The 17,464-nt window shown below is 44.5% G+C and overlaps 2 protein-coding genes across 2 annotated transcripts; both read left to right on the top strand.

Annotated features, from left to right (window-relative positions):
• Positions 1-3,310: 3,310 nt before the first annotated feature.
• LOC309413440 (keratin, type I cytoskeletal 19-like) lies at positions 3,311-6,842 on the top strand (the record flags this gene model as incomplete). Its single annotated transcript, XM_082010562.1, has 8 exons — positions 3,311-3,805; positions 4,573-4,655; positions 4,839-4,995; positions 5,191-5,352; positions 5,715-5,840; positions 5,936-6,162; positions 6,319-6,410; positions 6,823-6,842. The coding sequence occupies 8 exons, from the start codon at positions 3,311-3,313 to the stop codon at positions 6,840-6,842; spliced, it is 1,362 nt and encodes a 453-aa protein (XP_081866688.1).
• A 5,455-nt stretch (positions 6,843-12,297) lies between these two features.
• On the top strand, positions 12,298-16,120 carry LOC309413439 (keratin, type I cytoskeletal 19-like; the record flags this gene model as incomplete). The annotated part of the gene is made up of 8 exons (XM_082010561.1): positions 12,298-12,792; positions 13,595-13,677; positions 13,824-13,980; positions 14,176-14,337; positions 14,700-14,825; positions 14,921-15,147; positions 15,684-15,775; positions 16,101-16,120. The coding sequence occupies 8 exons, from the start codon at positions 12,298-12,300 to the stop codon at positions 16,118-16,120; spliced, it is 1,362 nt and encodes a 453-aa protein (XP_081866687.1).
• Positions 16,121-17,464: the final 1,344 nt, after the last annotated feature.

Genomic DNA, 17,464 nt, shown 5'->3' with positions numbered 1-17,464 from the left:
ATTGAGGGAAACAGAAATACTTGATCTACACCAAAGCAAAGTCTGTATGTGTTTGTGTTGCGCTTGCACGAACTAGCTTTTGCAGACTTGTTGAACAGACTTCGTGCTACACAAATACTTCCAGTGACACACAACAGGAAGAGTGATATTCTAGTAATGCTAATTTCTATTTCTTTGGTTTTATTTAGATACTTGGACTACACATATCATGGAGAAAGAGATGTGATCTTCATAGCAAGTGGTGTGTGGATTGTTTCAGAGTAATCAGCTGTGCTTATGCCAGAGCCCTCTAGAGGGTACTGTGTTGTTACCTCTTGCACTTTATACGTACAGCTACCTCCACATATGTCAGTACACACTTCAAATTAACCTTTAAAGAGTATGTATTTTCCTGTCTAGTAATTAGCTTGCTCCCCAACAGGCACCAAGTGCTACGTATCACATGACGAAGTTCAGAAGGGGTTAAAATAGGCAGAATGGAGACAGCACCTAGTAAGACACCCAATTTGGAGAATGAAGGATTTTCAAGAGAAAGTCACTGGGCTGGCTTAGGAAATTAAAAGAGAGTGTGAGAGGGGAATAAGGAATCTCACCGTATCTTGAACAAACATTGAAGAAAACCCTGTGGATCTAGACAATGAGAATGTTTGGATGAATGCGATAGAGCTGGGATCTTCCATAGACAACTATGGAATTTGGGGATATGTGATATGTCCCCCCAAAGGCTGTGGTCACAGAGATGATCCTCCATTCAATATACAGAAGATCAAAATGAAGAACATCATTAATTCCACTGTATCAGTCTAGGGCATATGGATATCCTGTGCTGTATTTTGAGTGCTGTAATTTTGGTGACCCTGTCTCAAAAATAACACAATAGAGCTGGAAAAGATTCAGGGAAAGTGGAAAAGGTATAGAAAAAACTTCTGCATGTGAATTAGATAGTATCCTAGAGTGTTTCAGCCTCAGAAGGAGGCACATCCTGACCAAGGAAACGACAGCATTCTCTCTAAACACAGCAGTATGCAAAATCACAACTGACATGAAGGTGTTTCTAATTAAAGTTATTTAACTCTAATTAGAGATAGTTGACAGAAAGTTGATATGCCATAATTTTGTAGATTTTTTCATTATTCAGTTTCACTCTAAGTTCAAAATTTTGTTTCTATCTTAAGGCGTATTTCCCACATATTGAAGTCCCTTCCCTTCTGGAGCCACAGCTAACACCTCTAGGTTCTTTGGAAGTCACTGGCAGTACCTCCAAGGACATGCCTTTAGGCAGCTGAATTCAAGCTCTGGGATTCAGCACCTCAAGTTTATATCTCATCACATATTAAGCCTCTAAAAACGAAGCACTTCTACAGAGAGCAGATAGATAACGTTCTAGTGGTAACAGTTCACACTTCTCCCCTTCCAATTCAACAATATTTTGTTGACAAGCCTTTCTATATAATTCTTATGATAAAAGAAGAAAATTAGGTGTACAGATATACAAAAGCCTATTGTAAAATCATAAACCTGTTACGAAAACCAAACCCAGAAGACTCTACAAGAATATGGCTTCATCCAGGGTGAAGCTGTGCTATTTCCAAGGAGCCGTCTGTTGGTTTTCAGAGGGGTGGTGGGAGCAGGAATCTTGTTTGTAACCAGCCTCCTTTGGCACCTGTGCTGCTCCAGGAGATGGGCAGGTAGGAGTTTCACTGGGTGTTTGAGAAGCCGAATGGCAGCAGCTACATGCCAAGAGCAAAGCACAAGCGAAAGGTGCTCCTTTCAGGAGTTCAGGACTTCAGCCCCAGCTCTTTTTACATCCATGGGGCACATACAGGCACACCGTCTTCATATTCAAACAATCCTACTCCCTCCCCTGATGCATACCTTCATTTGTAAGGTGACTCAATCCCTTCTCACTCTTCTTTGCTAATTTTATGAGTTTATTTCTTCTTCTGTAATATGGAATCTCTTCTGAAAATAATTCTACATTGAATTCATCCTCCCTCACTGAATAAGCTGATTTTGAGGTAGTCATTCACAGGAGGTTCCACCAGCTCGTTGTGCTTCCTTTGTACTAGCCAAATGACTCCTCTGTAGGAGTTACAGAGCCAATATTTAATGCACAGCTGGAAACCCGAGAATTTGTTTCTGTTCAAGGCTTTTCTCAGTTTCATAGAAGCTTGATCGGTAAAGATGGAAAAAGCAACTCACTGAAGATCCCATATTGCATAGGCAGTGGAAAAAAATACACAATTGTTTCTTACTCTGTGTTTTGTTTTGTGTTGCAAGATATTCCCTCACCGTTGGCAAACACAATTCATTGTAACTAGTTCAGATAATCATTATGTTTTTTCAGATCTAATCTTTTGCGCTGTACCTTTTCATCAAACTATTTTTTACTGCATCATATAATTCAAGGACATATTCTGAGAAATGGCTATTTTCAATATGATTATGAAAACATGAAATGTCAGAAATTTCTCCTCTAAATTTCTTCTGAGTCCATTTAAAATAGTTAAAATAAAAGTAATGGCTCTTTCATAGGAAAAGATTTAATATGTTTCCCCTTGCAAAATTCTACTTTTGTGTCTGTCACACAGTTTTCTTCAACAAGAAAGACGACTGAAATCACTCTCCTGCATTTTCAGAAAAAGATAAATACCACCAGGACCTTCCTCAATATAGGCAGTGACAACAGAGTGAAAAATTCAGTGTAATGTTCTCTTCTGTAACACATATGGGAATGCAGTTTCTAAAATCAATAATTTATTTCAGTATATTAAAGTAGATTTCTAAATAGCTAATGTAACTTTCAAATACATTAAGGAACGAAGAGTCCCTCGCAGGCTGCTAGTCCTGCAAATCATCATCTGTGATCACAGGAGGAAGACAAAAGCTGAAACACCAAATTTCGCCACACAGAAGACAACCAAGGTGGAGCCTTCATTAACTCCTATTACTAGCGATATATTGCCAGATTAATAGAAGCTATGAGATATTATATTATCCAACAAAATATCCAACAAAGAGCCACCCACATAAAATTACAGTGCATGCTTTGTGTGAATCAACTCAGACATACTTGAACAGAATGGTAATGCGTTTTACTTACCTCAGACAAGATTTCCTCAGCACATCACTTTCGGCATGAGCACTATGGCTGGCAGGCTTCATGGGAAGCTGGACCGCCTCGCAGGTGACACCCACCCAGCAAGGTATAAATAGCTGCCAGCGAGGACACAAGGCTGCAGTTTGATTTTCTGCGTCCAGCTGTGCGGCGGGCTTTGCCTTTGGGGCTGGATATCCGATTACTTCCAGCATGAGCTGCAGCATCAAGAGAACGTCCAGCACCTCCTACAGGAGCGGTGGAGGTGGAGGCGTCTGTGGCGGCGGTAGCGGCAGGAGCTCCTCCGTCTCCTGCAGGCGATACGCCTCCTCTGTGATAGGCGGTGGGAGCTATGGCGGGGGAGCGTGCAGCACTGGCTACGGAGGGGGCATGAGCGCCGGCAGCCTTGCTGGTGGCTTTGGTGGAGGCTTGGGAGGAGGCTTCGGTGGTGGCCTGGGAGGAGGCTTTGGTGGAGGATTTGCCGGAGGCTTTGGTGCTGGGGGGGACATCCTTCTGAGCGGCAATGAGAAGGTCACCATGCAGAACCTCAATGACCGCCTGGCTGCCTACCTGGACAAAGTGCGAAGGCTGGAGGAAGAAAATGCCCAGCTCGAGCACCACATCCGGGAGTGGTACAGGAAACAAGCTCCCAGCGTTTCCAAGGACTACACCTCCTACTACCAGACCATCGAACAACTCCAAAACCAGGTAGGAACGCCCCGCTTAGCGTGGCTCCATCTCCCGCACGCACTTCTCCTCCGTAAGGACTTCCTCCTTCCCTCGCGCACGGGCTCTAACGGGGGGGAGGGAGCGACCGGACGGCCTCGCTGGTGGTGCCGCAGGCAGAAACCTGCTGAGCTGCGCTCCCACCTCTTGGCTAAGCAAACCCCCACCCCACAGGCGAAAGGGATGCGCGCTGGGGGCACAGCCCGAGGCGTCAAGGAGTGCCCTGCCAGGCCCAAACGTGCTGGTGCACGTAACTGAAATCCCAGCAGGCATGTGTGGTTGCCAGTCCTTCCCTCTGCTCCCACCCAGTTCAGCTGGATGGAGTGCAAAGCCAGAGCACCTGGACTGCAGGATCGGAACTCCCTTTTTCCCTGCACACTCCTACAGAGACCAGCTGGGAGGGCCAAGGCCTTCCCGTACAATCAGCTCTACACTGGTCCCAAAAAAATAGAGTAAACAGAACATGAAGAAGCACATTGCAGGAAAATGGCTGAATAGATTCATTGGGACACATGGAGAACTCTCTGTAAGTTGAGAAAACGAAGCAAAGAGTTGGGATTTGGGAGCATGGTCTCTGTTAGACTGAGTTTCCTTGAAAAACAAATTTGGAGCACTACCCTCTCATATGGCCCCTGCATTACTGCAGGAAATTCCAAGACCCACAACAACGCCCTACTAAAGCTATAGGTCTTTTTTCTCGCCCTGGATGTCTAGAACACAGAAAGATTTCTCTCTAACTTCTTTTGCAGATCATTTCTGCCACGGTGGACAACAACAGACTGCTTCTGGACATTGATAACAGCAAGATGACTGCTGATGACTTCCGAATGAAGTGAGTAACTCTCTGTGAACCTTAAATATCTTTCAAATACTACTCATCATCTCAGGAGATAAGGCAGTGCGGACCCAAGTGGTGTTACTAAGTTGTGTTTTATTGGGATACTGAACTTGGAAGGATGTGTGCTACTGACTGTCATAATCGCATTTCCCCATTGCTCTCATGTCTGTGGGAAAGGTATGAGAATGAACTGGTTATCCGTCAGACTGTGGAGGCTGATATCAATGGCTTGAGAAATCTCCTGGATGACCTGACTCTGGTTAGATCTTCACTGGAATCCGAGCTAGAGTCCTTGAAGGATGAGCTGATTGCTCTGAAGAGAAATCATGAGGAGGTACGATCCAATGATAAATAGCATGGCCAAGACATAGTCCCTTGATTCCTCAGGGTTCCCAAAGTTGCGTATCAAGCAAATTCAGCCTTATGTCATGTGATTGTCATTCCTTGGTACCTTGATACTGCTTTGCCCACTGTCCCCAACAGAAGAAATGACCTGTGCTCTTTGTTCCTCTCCTCGCACTCTCTGCAGGAACTGAGGCAGCTGCAGTCTCAAACCGGTGGCGACGTGAGCGTGGAGGTCAATGCCGCCCCTGGAGAAGACTTGACAAAGATACTGAACGACCTGAGAAACGAATATGAGCAGATCATCGAGAAGAACCGCAGGGAGGTTGAGCAGTGGTACGAAGTCAAGGTACGTAGCAACGCAGAAAGTGGAGTCTCCTCCTGGGCAAAAACCCAGACAGCCCGGTACTGGGCATGCAATGCCTTTGGCCGAAACGGGGAGGCTGCTCACCTGCACCTCACCTGCACAGCTGGGGAATGGGAAGGAAAGAGCTGCTGGGGAAAGGCTGCAGTGGCAGAGGGGGAGCAGGCCAGGTCTGACGTGCACAGGTGGGTGCAACGTCAGGGTCGATGCAGCAGAGGCTGGGCTGTCCTTGATGAGGTCAGGGTGAAAGGGGGAGGCTCCCTGGCTACCTTAGTTCTCAGCCAGCAAATCTGCTCCCTGAGGGGACTTTCTTACTCAGAAAGTGTGTTTGCGCTTGACTCCTGCAGATTGAAGAAGTCAATCGGCAGGTCACTTCTAGCAACCAGGACATCCAGACAAGCAGCCACCAGCTCACTGAACTGAGACGCGAAATGCAGAACCTGGAGATCGAACTGCAGGCGCAGCTCAGCACGGTACGTGGGGCGGGATCGCCGAGGGCCCTTCCCTCCTTGGAATGGATAGGGAGAGGTAGAGCTCTGGTCCTAAACTCCTGCATTTCCACTTCCAGAAAAACTCGCTGGAAAACTCCTTGGCAGAAGCCGAATCTCGCTACGGCTGCCTGCTGCAACAAATCCAAGGGCAGATTAACGCTGTAGAGGAGGAGCTGGCCAGCATCCGCTGTGAGATGGAGAGTCAGAACCAGGAGTACAAGATGCTCCTGGGCATCAAGACCCGCCTGGAACAGGAGATTGCTCAGTACCGGGCACTGCTGCAGGAGGGACAGCAAGACATTGTGTACGTCTTCAATATTATAACAAGGGAATAAAACAAAATCCTTGTGTACTTAATTGCTAATAGAGACTTCTTGTCCTTGGAGCTACATCAACGTATTTTTGACAGATTATCCAGTGGTTAGGGTTTTTTTGTGAATTAATTTCTCTCCTTTTACAGTGCCTCCCAAGGAGCTTTCCAAGGAGGTGGAAAATCCTCCCATTCATATTCTTCTACTTCCTACTCTCATTCCCCGTGTGGTGACATGACAGGTAAGACAACACTTTGTAAGGACATGCTTATTAGTAGGCTATGTCTACCCCAATGTCTACAATATTTTGTAAGAAAAAAATTTCGTATTTTGGGTTGGGCAAGATTCACAGGTCTGGTAGCCCAGGAGTGAGAGAACCTCACTGACTGTCATGGAGGAATCAGGGGTTGAAATACAGTTAAGTCTTGCCCTTCCCTCTACTTAAATATAAAACAAAGATCATAAACTTTACAGGATGGGATATGCTTTTTTGCTCATTGGAATTAAAAAAATACAGTTCTGAGAAAGTGCCTAGGGTGCTGTTGGGCTTGGAGACTGTGAGCTCTTTCTAACGCAGCATGTTAGGCAAAAGAATTCACGCAGCAAAGATCAGATTTCCCCCTAAGGCAGTGATTTGCCTGGTCTTTACACAGGACAGTCAAGAGTGTGCTAGAGCAATGGCAGTGACGCTGGAATCCTCCAACTAAGACGCACTGAAAAAGGACAAAGCGAGACTGAACCAAGCACTTCTGCAGCATAGCTCATGCAAATGGAACAATCTGGAAGGAGGGTCTGGTCACCTGCCTCATCACCCCTTCTTCCATTCTGCAATCCTTTTCTCACTCAACTTGTCTTTATCAACTGGTTCGTTGTATAAGGGCTTAAATTCTGCTGATAACACTGCCTCTAATAAAACTTTACTTCTGCAATGCAAATAAAAAGAATGTGTCTGAGAAATTTAATTTGACAAACTTTGAGCAGGTATTTACCAAGCTAACCAATCGAATATGGGTTGTCCCTTCATACTTTGTAACATAGTCTCAGGACAATTGATTTTGCATTAAGAAAATGGACACCACACTGAGATAATATCACTGGGTACAAGGAAATGTCACTAATTCTGAGCATGGCTGTAGGAAGGCTGTGGTGAGACTGTCAGAACTCTCTGCTCAAAAGCAAGAGGTATAACTGAAAACAGAAATCCATTCTTGACACAGTTTTTCTCCTTCCTGTGAAGTTACAAACCATTCACCTTTTTGTTTTCTGATGGCCACTAACAATTGCCTTCTGGCCCCTTGCTGCTCTTTACTGAAGACACTGAGTGAAAGGAGAAAGAAAATACAATGATGGGTAACTCTCCGAAGATTATTTAATTAACTGTTAATGTACTGAACTGTGTTCAATGCCACTACTATGACTCATCTGAGTCCATTAATCTCTGGCTTTACTCAGCTCATAATAGCTAGAGTTCCTGCGGGAAGGTGTGACTCAGTATAGGTTGTTCCAGTACGTATGGGTTTCCTGACATCCAGTATTTCTACACCTTTGACTACACAGAAAATTACGTATTGCTAACTTCTGTTAGGAAATACAGTCAACAAGGCAATGTGCCTGTTTCCTTCAGTGTCATGCACCAAAAACTTTCCTATGTTTTATGATAGAAATTTCAATTTAAATACCAATATAACACCAAGAACCCAAATTTTGTCAGTATACTCAATTGAGTTATACTATGCCTTAAGAGGAATGAGAGACACATTTCATCCATGGAAAGTATTTTCTATACTTTATTTTTTGGCTTAAGAAGATAAAATATGCAATAAAATTGGAGCTGACAGGGCAATGCTAAATTAGAACAGCTATTTCATACATACTGTGCTTCCTGAAGATCACAGTGAAGCCCCTTTTCCATCTGTAACTGTGTGCATCCGATGCACAAGATCAGCCAGGTTCCATTCAGCTACAAGTGCCTGCTGTTCCCTTCTCCACCTGTCAAATCTAGTCTCTAGTATTTGCTGTTTCATTTAAGACTGAGGGTATTGTTCTGTTAGACTAGCAAAATGAAAGGTTTGCTCGTCATAAATAACTTACAAGAATATTATTTAAGTTAGGTTTTCTTTCCGTAATCATGTGGCTTGGCTCTGCCAAGACAGTATCATACTTGCAGTCTGTAATGAGTATCCACAAAGAAGAGATACTTCCTATTCACATTGAAAAACTGGGTTTCCAAACTGACTTTTTTCAGTCCAGCATCAGGAATGTGTATGAATAAAAGCCCTTCTCCAAAACAACAAAAAAGCTCATTTTGGGTTTTAACAGTATAGAATGTGATGTAAAGCAAATGCAAACATGACTTTCATCTCCAAAGGCTGCCAGAATTCATTCATGTCTTCACTGTACTTAACATAGCCAAAACAGCTTAAGAAGACATCTTTTTTGGGGCAGGATTATGGAAACTTGAACTACAGTTAATGTATATAAATAAGCGTTGAAAGGTTATTTTGCTTCCTTCTAATCTTTCAGAAGCACAGAGAAGTATCAGAATGACCAAAAACACAGTCTTCCACATCCAGAGAACTCAAGGGAACACCAGAGCTGCAGTATGTCTTTCCCCATTTCTGAACTAATTCCTAAGAGCGTAAGGTCTTTGTGAAATAGGCGGCACTAGGAAGAGTCTTAAGTCTGCAAAACCAAAGCTATGCAAAATCTTCAGACTGAAAGCGGTGGACATGCTGCAAACCTGCCAGTCACTCCAGCAGGATTAGATCGCTGGTGGAGTCCTCCTGCCGCTGGCAGTACAACGCCTTTTGCGTATCACCACTGATTCACGAGGCCCTAACCTCCATCCAGGTACGGGGCAAGGGCTGTCCTGGGGAACATGCCATAGGCATGCCAAAAGCACAGCATGCCTCACTGCCTCCATCTGAGGCTGGCAGATGCTCCAGAAACCTTGTAATATGTTCAATCAGGTATCCTGATATCACTGTCTGCTCCTTGCACTCCCTTCACTTCATCCATGGTTCTTAGAAAAACCGATACAGTTGCTTATTGCTCTGAAAAGATCTACAGGAAAGAAAAGAAAAGGCTTTGGCGAGGAGGAATTTAGAATTCAATTAGTTAACATCACAGATAATAACAGCATATTCTAGCAGGCTAGAGAGAAAGAGAACAGGAAAGGATTGCTATACTGGAAGAGCTTAATTTCTCTTGGGAATTACTATTAAACTTTTCCTTTTGTGGAAAAGTGGGTAGGAAGGGTTACTGAACTAACAATTTAGATAGACTGTAGAATTAAAATAGCTCACATTGAATAGGATTTTCTGTAGGTCTACACATGTACAAGGTATAAGGGTCCATGCCAGGGAGTCACATAAGAGAAAAATAAGAACAGAATCCAGGGCTACGGAGATCGTTCATCTCTGAACAAACTGAAGAAATGCACAGGTGAGTGATGCTGAAGGGTGATGGGTGAAGGATGAAGAATGCACAGACAGAGTTCCTGATGAAACTCATGGGAGTAGCACTCTTCTTACCAAGACCACAGCTGACTCATTTGTTGTAGAATAATTAATTCCCAGTGATTGTTTCTGAGGTTTTCCTCTCTCTCTCCTCTCCCTGACATATATTCAGTAATGGCATCATAGCTTCTGTGAAAACCACTAACTGCTTTTGATTCTTTTGCCAATTTGGAGTATCTGCTGTGGCTCTACGTCCAACTTCACCAGTGAGAAAACAGCACTTGGAAAGGTTTCATAACACTGTCACTGCAATCAAACTTTTCTGATTTACAGGGTGCGTTATGAGCAAAAAGTCTTCCGGGGGAAGCTCTAACAGTCTCTTCAAATGGCTGAGGAGCCTCTATACCCTCTACAACAGAAAATGTCTGACCTTTTTCTGTCATCACAACGTTTATGAATGTTAATGGCACCTTAAAAGACCTGGCTCTTTTGGCTAGCAAAGTAAATCGGTATGTACAAATTGACTCACAACAGCCATCTCAGGCCGAAGAGCTGTGTCCACAGGATGGTGGACCAAAAATGCATAGGAGACATGGAAATACCCATGAGTTAGTTACAGAATAGAAAGTCTAAAGTTTAAGTCTTTGAGATACAGCAGAAAGCATAGTTAGATCAGCTATTCAAAAAACAGAAGAGAGGGACAGAGACAGAGAAAAGGCATCTGTTGCTAGTACAAAATTACAGGATTGGGAAATGTTTGGAGTTATTGGGTCAGATGTTATGATGCAACAATGCCGAGAAGGAGATATAAAATCAACACCTCTGGCATTAATGCCACTCAGCAATAAACATCTCATAAGGAAGAATAAAGGTGCATTTCAACGATCTAGTGAGGAAAATATGACTAAGGAATCACACCCTGTGAGAAAATAATTTTTATTTTTTAATAATGATGACTCAGTTTCAATAACATATGCAAAACAACTGGTTCTGACGTGCAGATAATTAGAGAGCTACCAATAAAAGAACAATCCTAATTATGAAGATCAAGGATATTACATTATCTTCAACACATCTATGAAAATGTGTGTAGGGGTATCAAGAGAGAGGATAAGTGGCTTTCCATGATTCTTCAGTCAGCCGTAACACACATTAGTAACTTTTATGGGTCTCATAATCGTTGTGGCTAAGAGAGAAAATGTTGCTCCAGCCACAACTGCAAGCTGTGCGTTAGTAAGATCACAAATGAAGAAACCAACAACAAAAGGAACTAGTAATTTCTAACTTCCAAATAGAGAAGAATTCCCATCAAAGCTTAACTCTCACATAAAGAGGCCAGTTGTCTTTCAGGCTTAAAATTTATATTTTCCAAAAGTTATTTAAAGGCAAAATTTTATTTCCAAAGAAGGGTTCATCACATCCTGTTCTTTTACAGAAATGCTGCAATTGTGCAGCAGTGTTAGAGACCTCTGTGGTGTTAGAGAGAGAAAAGATAGAAGGCAAGGGGGATCTAAAGGGTCATCACAGCTGAGTCTCTACTATATGAGGATAAAATCCCTACCATCAATCGGTCAATCCCAAAACTCTTTCTCTTTTCCATCCAAAGCTCCCACAATGGAAGCACCTTCCAGACCCTTATGCCTCCCACAGATAAAAAGCTCCCCTTAGTTTCCAGCCCAAACACACTGAAAAGCAGATTATGACCCTTCCTAGGTGGACAACAGGGTTGTCCTTTATTTTAAATAGCCCTGGCACCTCCTCCCTTGAGAGCAAGCTGATAGTCATCTTAGCCTCCATTTTGCTAAGTTGAAAAGCTGAATCCTCTCCTCTCCCAGGACAGAGTGAGTGATGCCTTATAGATTCTACCCATCTATTTCAGTTTAAAATAATCTTTTCAGTGACTGGAAATTTGCACAAAATTTTTAAAAATCACAATTTTAAAACTACATCACTGCATGTCCAACACTGTGTGCAAGACATAGGATTATTTTCTGGAAGTGATACTACCAGAGTTTGGTGAAAACAGAAATATTATTGCTTCTTCAAAGGTTATTCTATTGAGATTTACCACTAAGCATTCTGAAAGGCAGTACCCACAATGAACTTTCCTTGCAGGGAAGGACCTAAATTCTTACAGATTCTGCTTCCAAAAGTGTCAGTTACCGGCAGTTCTGCAGGCAAACTGGAACAAGACTCACACTCAGGGTGCCTGAATTCATATTTCTCCAACTCTGAAAGAAAAGCAGAGTAACTAGGTGGTGCTTTCACCACCTGTTTTCAGGACAAAAAAAGGACTACAAAGAACAAAGAGAAACTATTAAAATGAGTCTCACTCACTAAGTAGCCAGCAACATACTATCTGAAACAAAATCTAACACACAGCCACCCACCAGAAATTATAGTGCATGCTTTGTGTGAATCAGCACGCAAACACAATACCAATGGGGAGGGCTGTCCCAAGCCCCAAAAGAAATTCCCCTTAGCACATCACTTTCGGCATGAGCACTATGGCTGGCAGGCTTCATGGGAAGCTGGACCGCCTCGCAGGTGACACCCACCCAGCAAGGTATAAATAGCTGCCAGCGAGGACACAAGGCTGCAGTTTGATTTTCTGCGTCCAGCTGTGCGGCGGGCTTTGCCTTTGGGGCTGGATATCCGATTACTTCCAGCATGAGCTGCAGCATCAAGAGAACGTCCAGCACCTCCTACAGGAGCGGTGGAGGTGGAGGCGTCTGTGGCGGCGGTAGCGGCAGGAGCTCCTCCGTCTCCTGCAGGCGATACGCCTCCTCTGTGATAGGCGGTGGGAGCTATGGCGGGGGAGCGTGCAGCACTGGCTACGGAGGGGGCATGAGCGCCGGCAGCCTTGCTGGTGGCTTTGGTGGAGGCTTGGGAGGAGGCTTCGGTGGTGGCCTGGGAGGAGGCTTTGGTGGAGGATTTGCCGGAGGCTTTGGTGCTGGGGGGGACATCCTTCTGAGCGGCAATGAGAAGGTCACCATGCAGAACCTCAATGACCGCCTGGCTGCCTACCTGGACAAAGTGCGAAGGCTGGAGGAAGAAAATGCCCAGCTCGAGCACCACATCCGGGAGTGGTACAGGAAACAAGCTCCCAGCGTTTCCAAGGACTACACCTCCTACTACCAGACCATCGAACAACTCCAAAACCAGGTAGGAACGCCCCGCTTAGCGTGGCTCCATCTCCCGCACGCACTTCTCCTCCGTAAGGACTTCCTCCTTCCCTCGCGCACGGGCTCTAACGGGGGGGAGGGAGCGACCGGACGGCCTCGCTGGTGGTGCCGCAGGCAGAAACCTGCTGAGCTGCGCTCCCACCTCTTGGCTAAGCAAACCCCCACCCCACAGGCGAAAGGGATGCGCGCTGGGGGCACAGCCCGAGGCGTCAAGGAGTGCCCTGCCAGGCCCAAACGTGCTGGTGCACGTAACTGAAATCCCACGTGGTGCAGGTGGCTCCGAACCAGGCATGTGTGGTTGCCAGTCCTTCCCTCTGCTCCCACCCAGTTCAGCTGGATGGAGTGCAAAGCCAGAGCACCTGGACTGCAGGATCTGAACTCCCTTTGTCCCTGCATACTCCTACAGAGACCAGCTGGGAGGGCCAAGGCCTTCCCATACAATCAGTGTTCTTTATGAGACTAATTACAGCATGAGGGACAAAAACCACATTTCCTTATACACCCAGAGAGCAGAAGCCCACAGATATTGGTGATCTCCCAGTATAGATGTACTTTTATTCTTTCCTCCACCGAAATATTGTTTCATCAGAATGTTTCAGAAAGCCAAAATCTTCCACACACCAGTTCTTTCGGTGTGGCATTTCCACAACTTTCTGTGGCCCCTGCATTACTGCAGGAAACGATTCCAAGACCCACAACAACGCACTACTAAAGCTATAGGTCTTTTTTCTTGTCCTGGATGTCTAGAACACTAGAAACACTTCTAACTTCTCCTTTTGCAGATCATTTCTGCCACGGTGGACAATAACAAACTGCTTCTGGACATTGATAACAGCAAGATGACTGCTGATGACTTCCGAATGAAGTGAGTACCTCTCTGTGGACACTGCATCTGTCATGTCATGAATTTTACAAGATTAATGAATGCAGGTGATAATACCCAGTCCCAAGTGGTATGACCAAGCCTACACGTTGTGATGAAATGATGTGTTTCTCTTTTCTTTGGTACAGGTATGAGAATGAACTGGTTATTCGTCAGACTGTGGAGGCTGATATCAATGGCTTGAGAAATCTCCTGGATGATCTCACTCACACTCGGTCTTCACTGGAATCCGAGCTAGAGTCCTTGAAGGATGAGCTGATTGCTCTGAAGAGAAATCATGAGGAGGTACGATCCAATGATAAATAGCATGGCCAAGACATAGTCCCTTGATTCCTCAGGGTTCCCAAAGTTGCGTATCAAGCAAATTCAGCCTTATGTCATGTGATTGTCATTCCTTGGTACCTTGATACTGCTTTGCCCACTGTCCCCAACAGAAGAAATGACCTGTGCTCTTTGTTCCTCTCCTCGCACTCTCTGCAGGAACTGAGGCAGCTGCAGTCTCAAACCGGTGGCGACGTGAGCGTGGAGGTCAATGCCGCCCCTGGAGAAGACTTGACAAAGATACTGAACGACCTGAGAAACGAATATGAGCAGATCATCGAGAAGAACCGCAGGGAGGTTGAGCAGTGGTACGAAGTCAAGGTACGTAGCAACGCAGAAAGTGGAGTCTCCTCCTGGGCAAAAACCCAGACAGCCCGGTACTGGGCATGCAATGCCTTTGGCCGAAACGGGGAGGCTGCTCACCTGCACCTCACCTGCACAGCTGGGGAATGGGAAGGAAAGAGCTGCTGGGGAAAGGCTGCAGTGGCAGAGGGGGAGCAGGCCAGGTCTGACGTGCACAGGTGGGTGCAACGTCAGGGTCGATGCAGCAGAGGCTGGGCTGTCCTTGATGAGGTCAGGGTGAAAGGGGGAGGCTCCCTGGCTACCTTAGTTCTCAGCCAGCAAATCTGCTCCCTGAGGGGACTTTCTTACTCAGAAAGTGTGTTTGCGCTTGACTCCTGCAGATTGAAGAAGTCAATCGGCAGGTCACTTCTAGCAACCAGGACATCCAGACAAGCAGCCACCAGCTCACTGAACTGAGACGCGAAATGCAGAACCTGGAGATCGAACTGCAGGCGCAGCTCAGCACGGTACGTGGGGCGGGATCGCCGAGGGCCCTTCCCTCCTTGGAATGGATAGGGAGAGGTAGAGCTCTGGTCCTAAACTCCTGCATTTCCACTTCCAGAAAAACTCGCTGGAAAACTCCTTGGCAGAAGCCGAATCTCGCTACGGCTGCCTGCTGCAACAAATCCAAGGGCAGATTAACGCTGTAGAGGAGGAGCTGGCCAGCATCCGCTGTGAGATGGAGAGTCAGAACCAGGAGTACAAGATGCTCCTGGGCATCAAGACCCGCCTGGAACAGGAGATTGCTCAGTACCGGGCACTGCTGCAGGAGGGACAGCAAGACATTGTGTACGTATTCTGTTTGCAAAGTGGATAAAATCTATCACAGTCTTTTCTCTGTTAGGACACACAGAAGGCTGAGTCGGAAGTTTTACCAGTCTGTACTTGAAATCTAAATAGAACATATTTTTTCACATCTGCATTGAACTGTATATATCATAAAGTTAATAAGCACATCAAACACAGAGGGAAACACAGAGCACATAGTTACTGACATTTTTTCAGTTAATCATAATGTGCAGATTGAATTCCATGAGAGGAATCACTATGCAAAACCAAACTGTGATATACCACCTTCTGTCAGCAGATGAGCGAGCATAGCTGGACTGTGAGAGTAGGAGAATTATACTTCTACAGTCTTTTGTCATTTCAGCTTCTACAACTTTCTAGGAAAATATAGCTTAAGGGAACAAAATAAAAATAAAGAAATATTTGCAAGATCCAGGAAAAGCTGAGCTGTTACAGGCACTGCACATTACATCACAGTGTGTCTCTTTATGAATGTATTTATCATTCCCTTCATTAAAACTCCTTTCCTTGCACAGAACATCTCAAGGAGCTCTCCAAGGAGGGGGAATATCCTCCCACTCTTATTCTTCTACTTCCTACTCTCACGGTCAATCTGGTGAGAAGACAGGTAAGAAACACCTTCCAAGGAGGATCCTAATTTATCGTGTCCCCATGGCTTTCATATTTTGTATTTAATCTCTTTTTTAATTTGTTAATACTATCCCTTGTATTATGACTTCCACATTTGCAGTTGCAACAGGGATTAAACAATACACAATCAAATCTCTTCATTTCAAGGTGTCTTAGTTTCAGTTACAGAAACAGGCTAAGCTCCTTTCCCACGCTTCTGCTAACGCAGATGGACATTTAAATAATTGATATATCTGAAATATCAGTGCTGCAAGAGACTATTGATTTCCTCATCACTAATGGTTTCTTCTGTCATTCCACAGGGCAGTCAAGAGTGTGTTAAGATACCACCGATGCATTGGTCTTCCCGGATTTACCTACTGCCATCTGAGCAGCCCGGCCTACAATGCGATATTACACACAGCACACACCCTGTGTATCTGCCCAACATACGGATTGCCCTACAAACGTTATTCATGAAGTCTAGATGAGTAATTTCTAGGACTCTCCTAAAATTATCTACTTCTTCCTTTTTATATTGTTCTTCATATGCAATCACTGTATCACATACACTTATCTGAAGTGCAATTGGTGCAATATACTTTCTGCTGATAACAGTGCCTCTAATAAAACTTTACTTTTCTGCAATGCAAAGAAAACTGTGTCCAACAATCTCTTTGGTATATTAATATTGTATTTAAATTTAGGTGGAACAAATGAGATATACCTTCACAGAGAAATTCAAGCTAGGTATATTATTTAATAATGCCCCAAAGAGAATTGTGTATCCTAACTTGATCAGATGATGTCTGGATAAAAGATTGGAGCTGAGCAAATACATTCACATTAAACTCAAGAGTGACACCTACAGGGAGGAAAAAAGGATGGGTGAACGCCTTTTTCATAGAATACATTGCAAGGGATGTGCAAGTAGTTGATTTGCCAGTTCAGCAGCTGAACTGAAACAATCAGGATTAATTAAACCCAAAATTCCATGAAAATTTTGGCAAATCAAAACATTTTCCTTTGGGTCACTGAATGAGAAATCAATCATATTCAGGCAGCCCTCTCTCCCAACTTTTAGATGAAGGCTCTACCTAATCTTGTTCAATAAAAGCGAAGGATTAGATCAGGAAATGAGTGATGAGTATGCAAAGAAGTTCTTATAATACAAAGTTCAGTTGTTAGGATTATTCCTCCTGACGTGCTAGAAGATCTGGGCTCAGGTCTTTTATCAGATGGTCCAAAATAAAGGAAGTGTGTTCTCTTATTTCATAAGACAGTGTTCCTAGCTCCACGGCTGTACAGTGTTCTGGATGGACGGGTGCAGCATGGCGAGGTGGAGGCAAGGTTCAATCTTTCTTACTAAAACTGCTCCACTTCATGTAACACACTTAGATTATTTGGTCTTGACAGAGGAAGAAAAATCGGTGAAATGTCTCACTCGTTTAAAAGTCACAAATCTGTATTTTAGTCTTTGATTTGCAGCAGGCTGAGAAAGCAGCTGAACAGGGTCTACAACATACCAGGTGAGTGATTCAGCTGTTGCTCTGTAACAAATAAGGGTGGGTCTCACAAGCCTTCATTGTTCTCCAAACAGCACATAAATCACTAACATTTTTTTTCTGTCAAATACCTTTGCACTTGCACTTTGGTTTGCAAAAGATTCAGGTCAGGTAAGATATCA

Source organism: Phaethon aethereus, assembly GCF_964289735.1.
Source record: "Phaethon aethereus genome assembly, chromosome: 25".
Taxonomy (NCBI): Eukaryota; Metazoa; Chordata; class Aves; order Phaethontiformes; family Phaethontidae; genus Phaethon; species Phaethon aethereus.
Note: the sequence above shows the minus strand (reverse complement) of the source record. Positions and strands in the feature narration are given on the sequence as shown.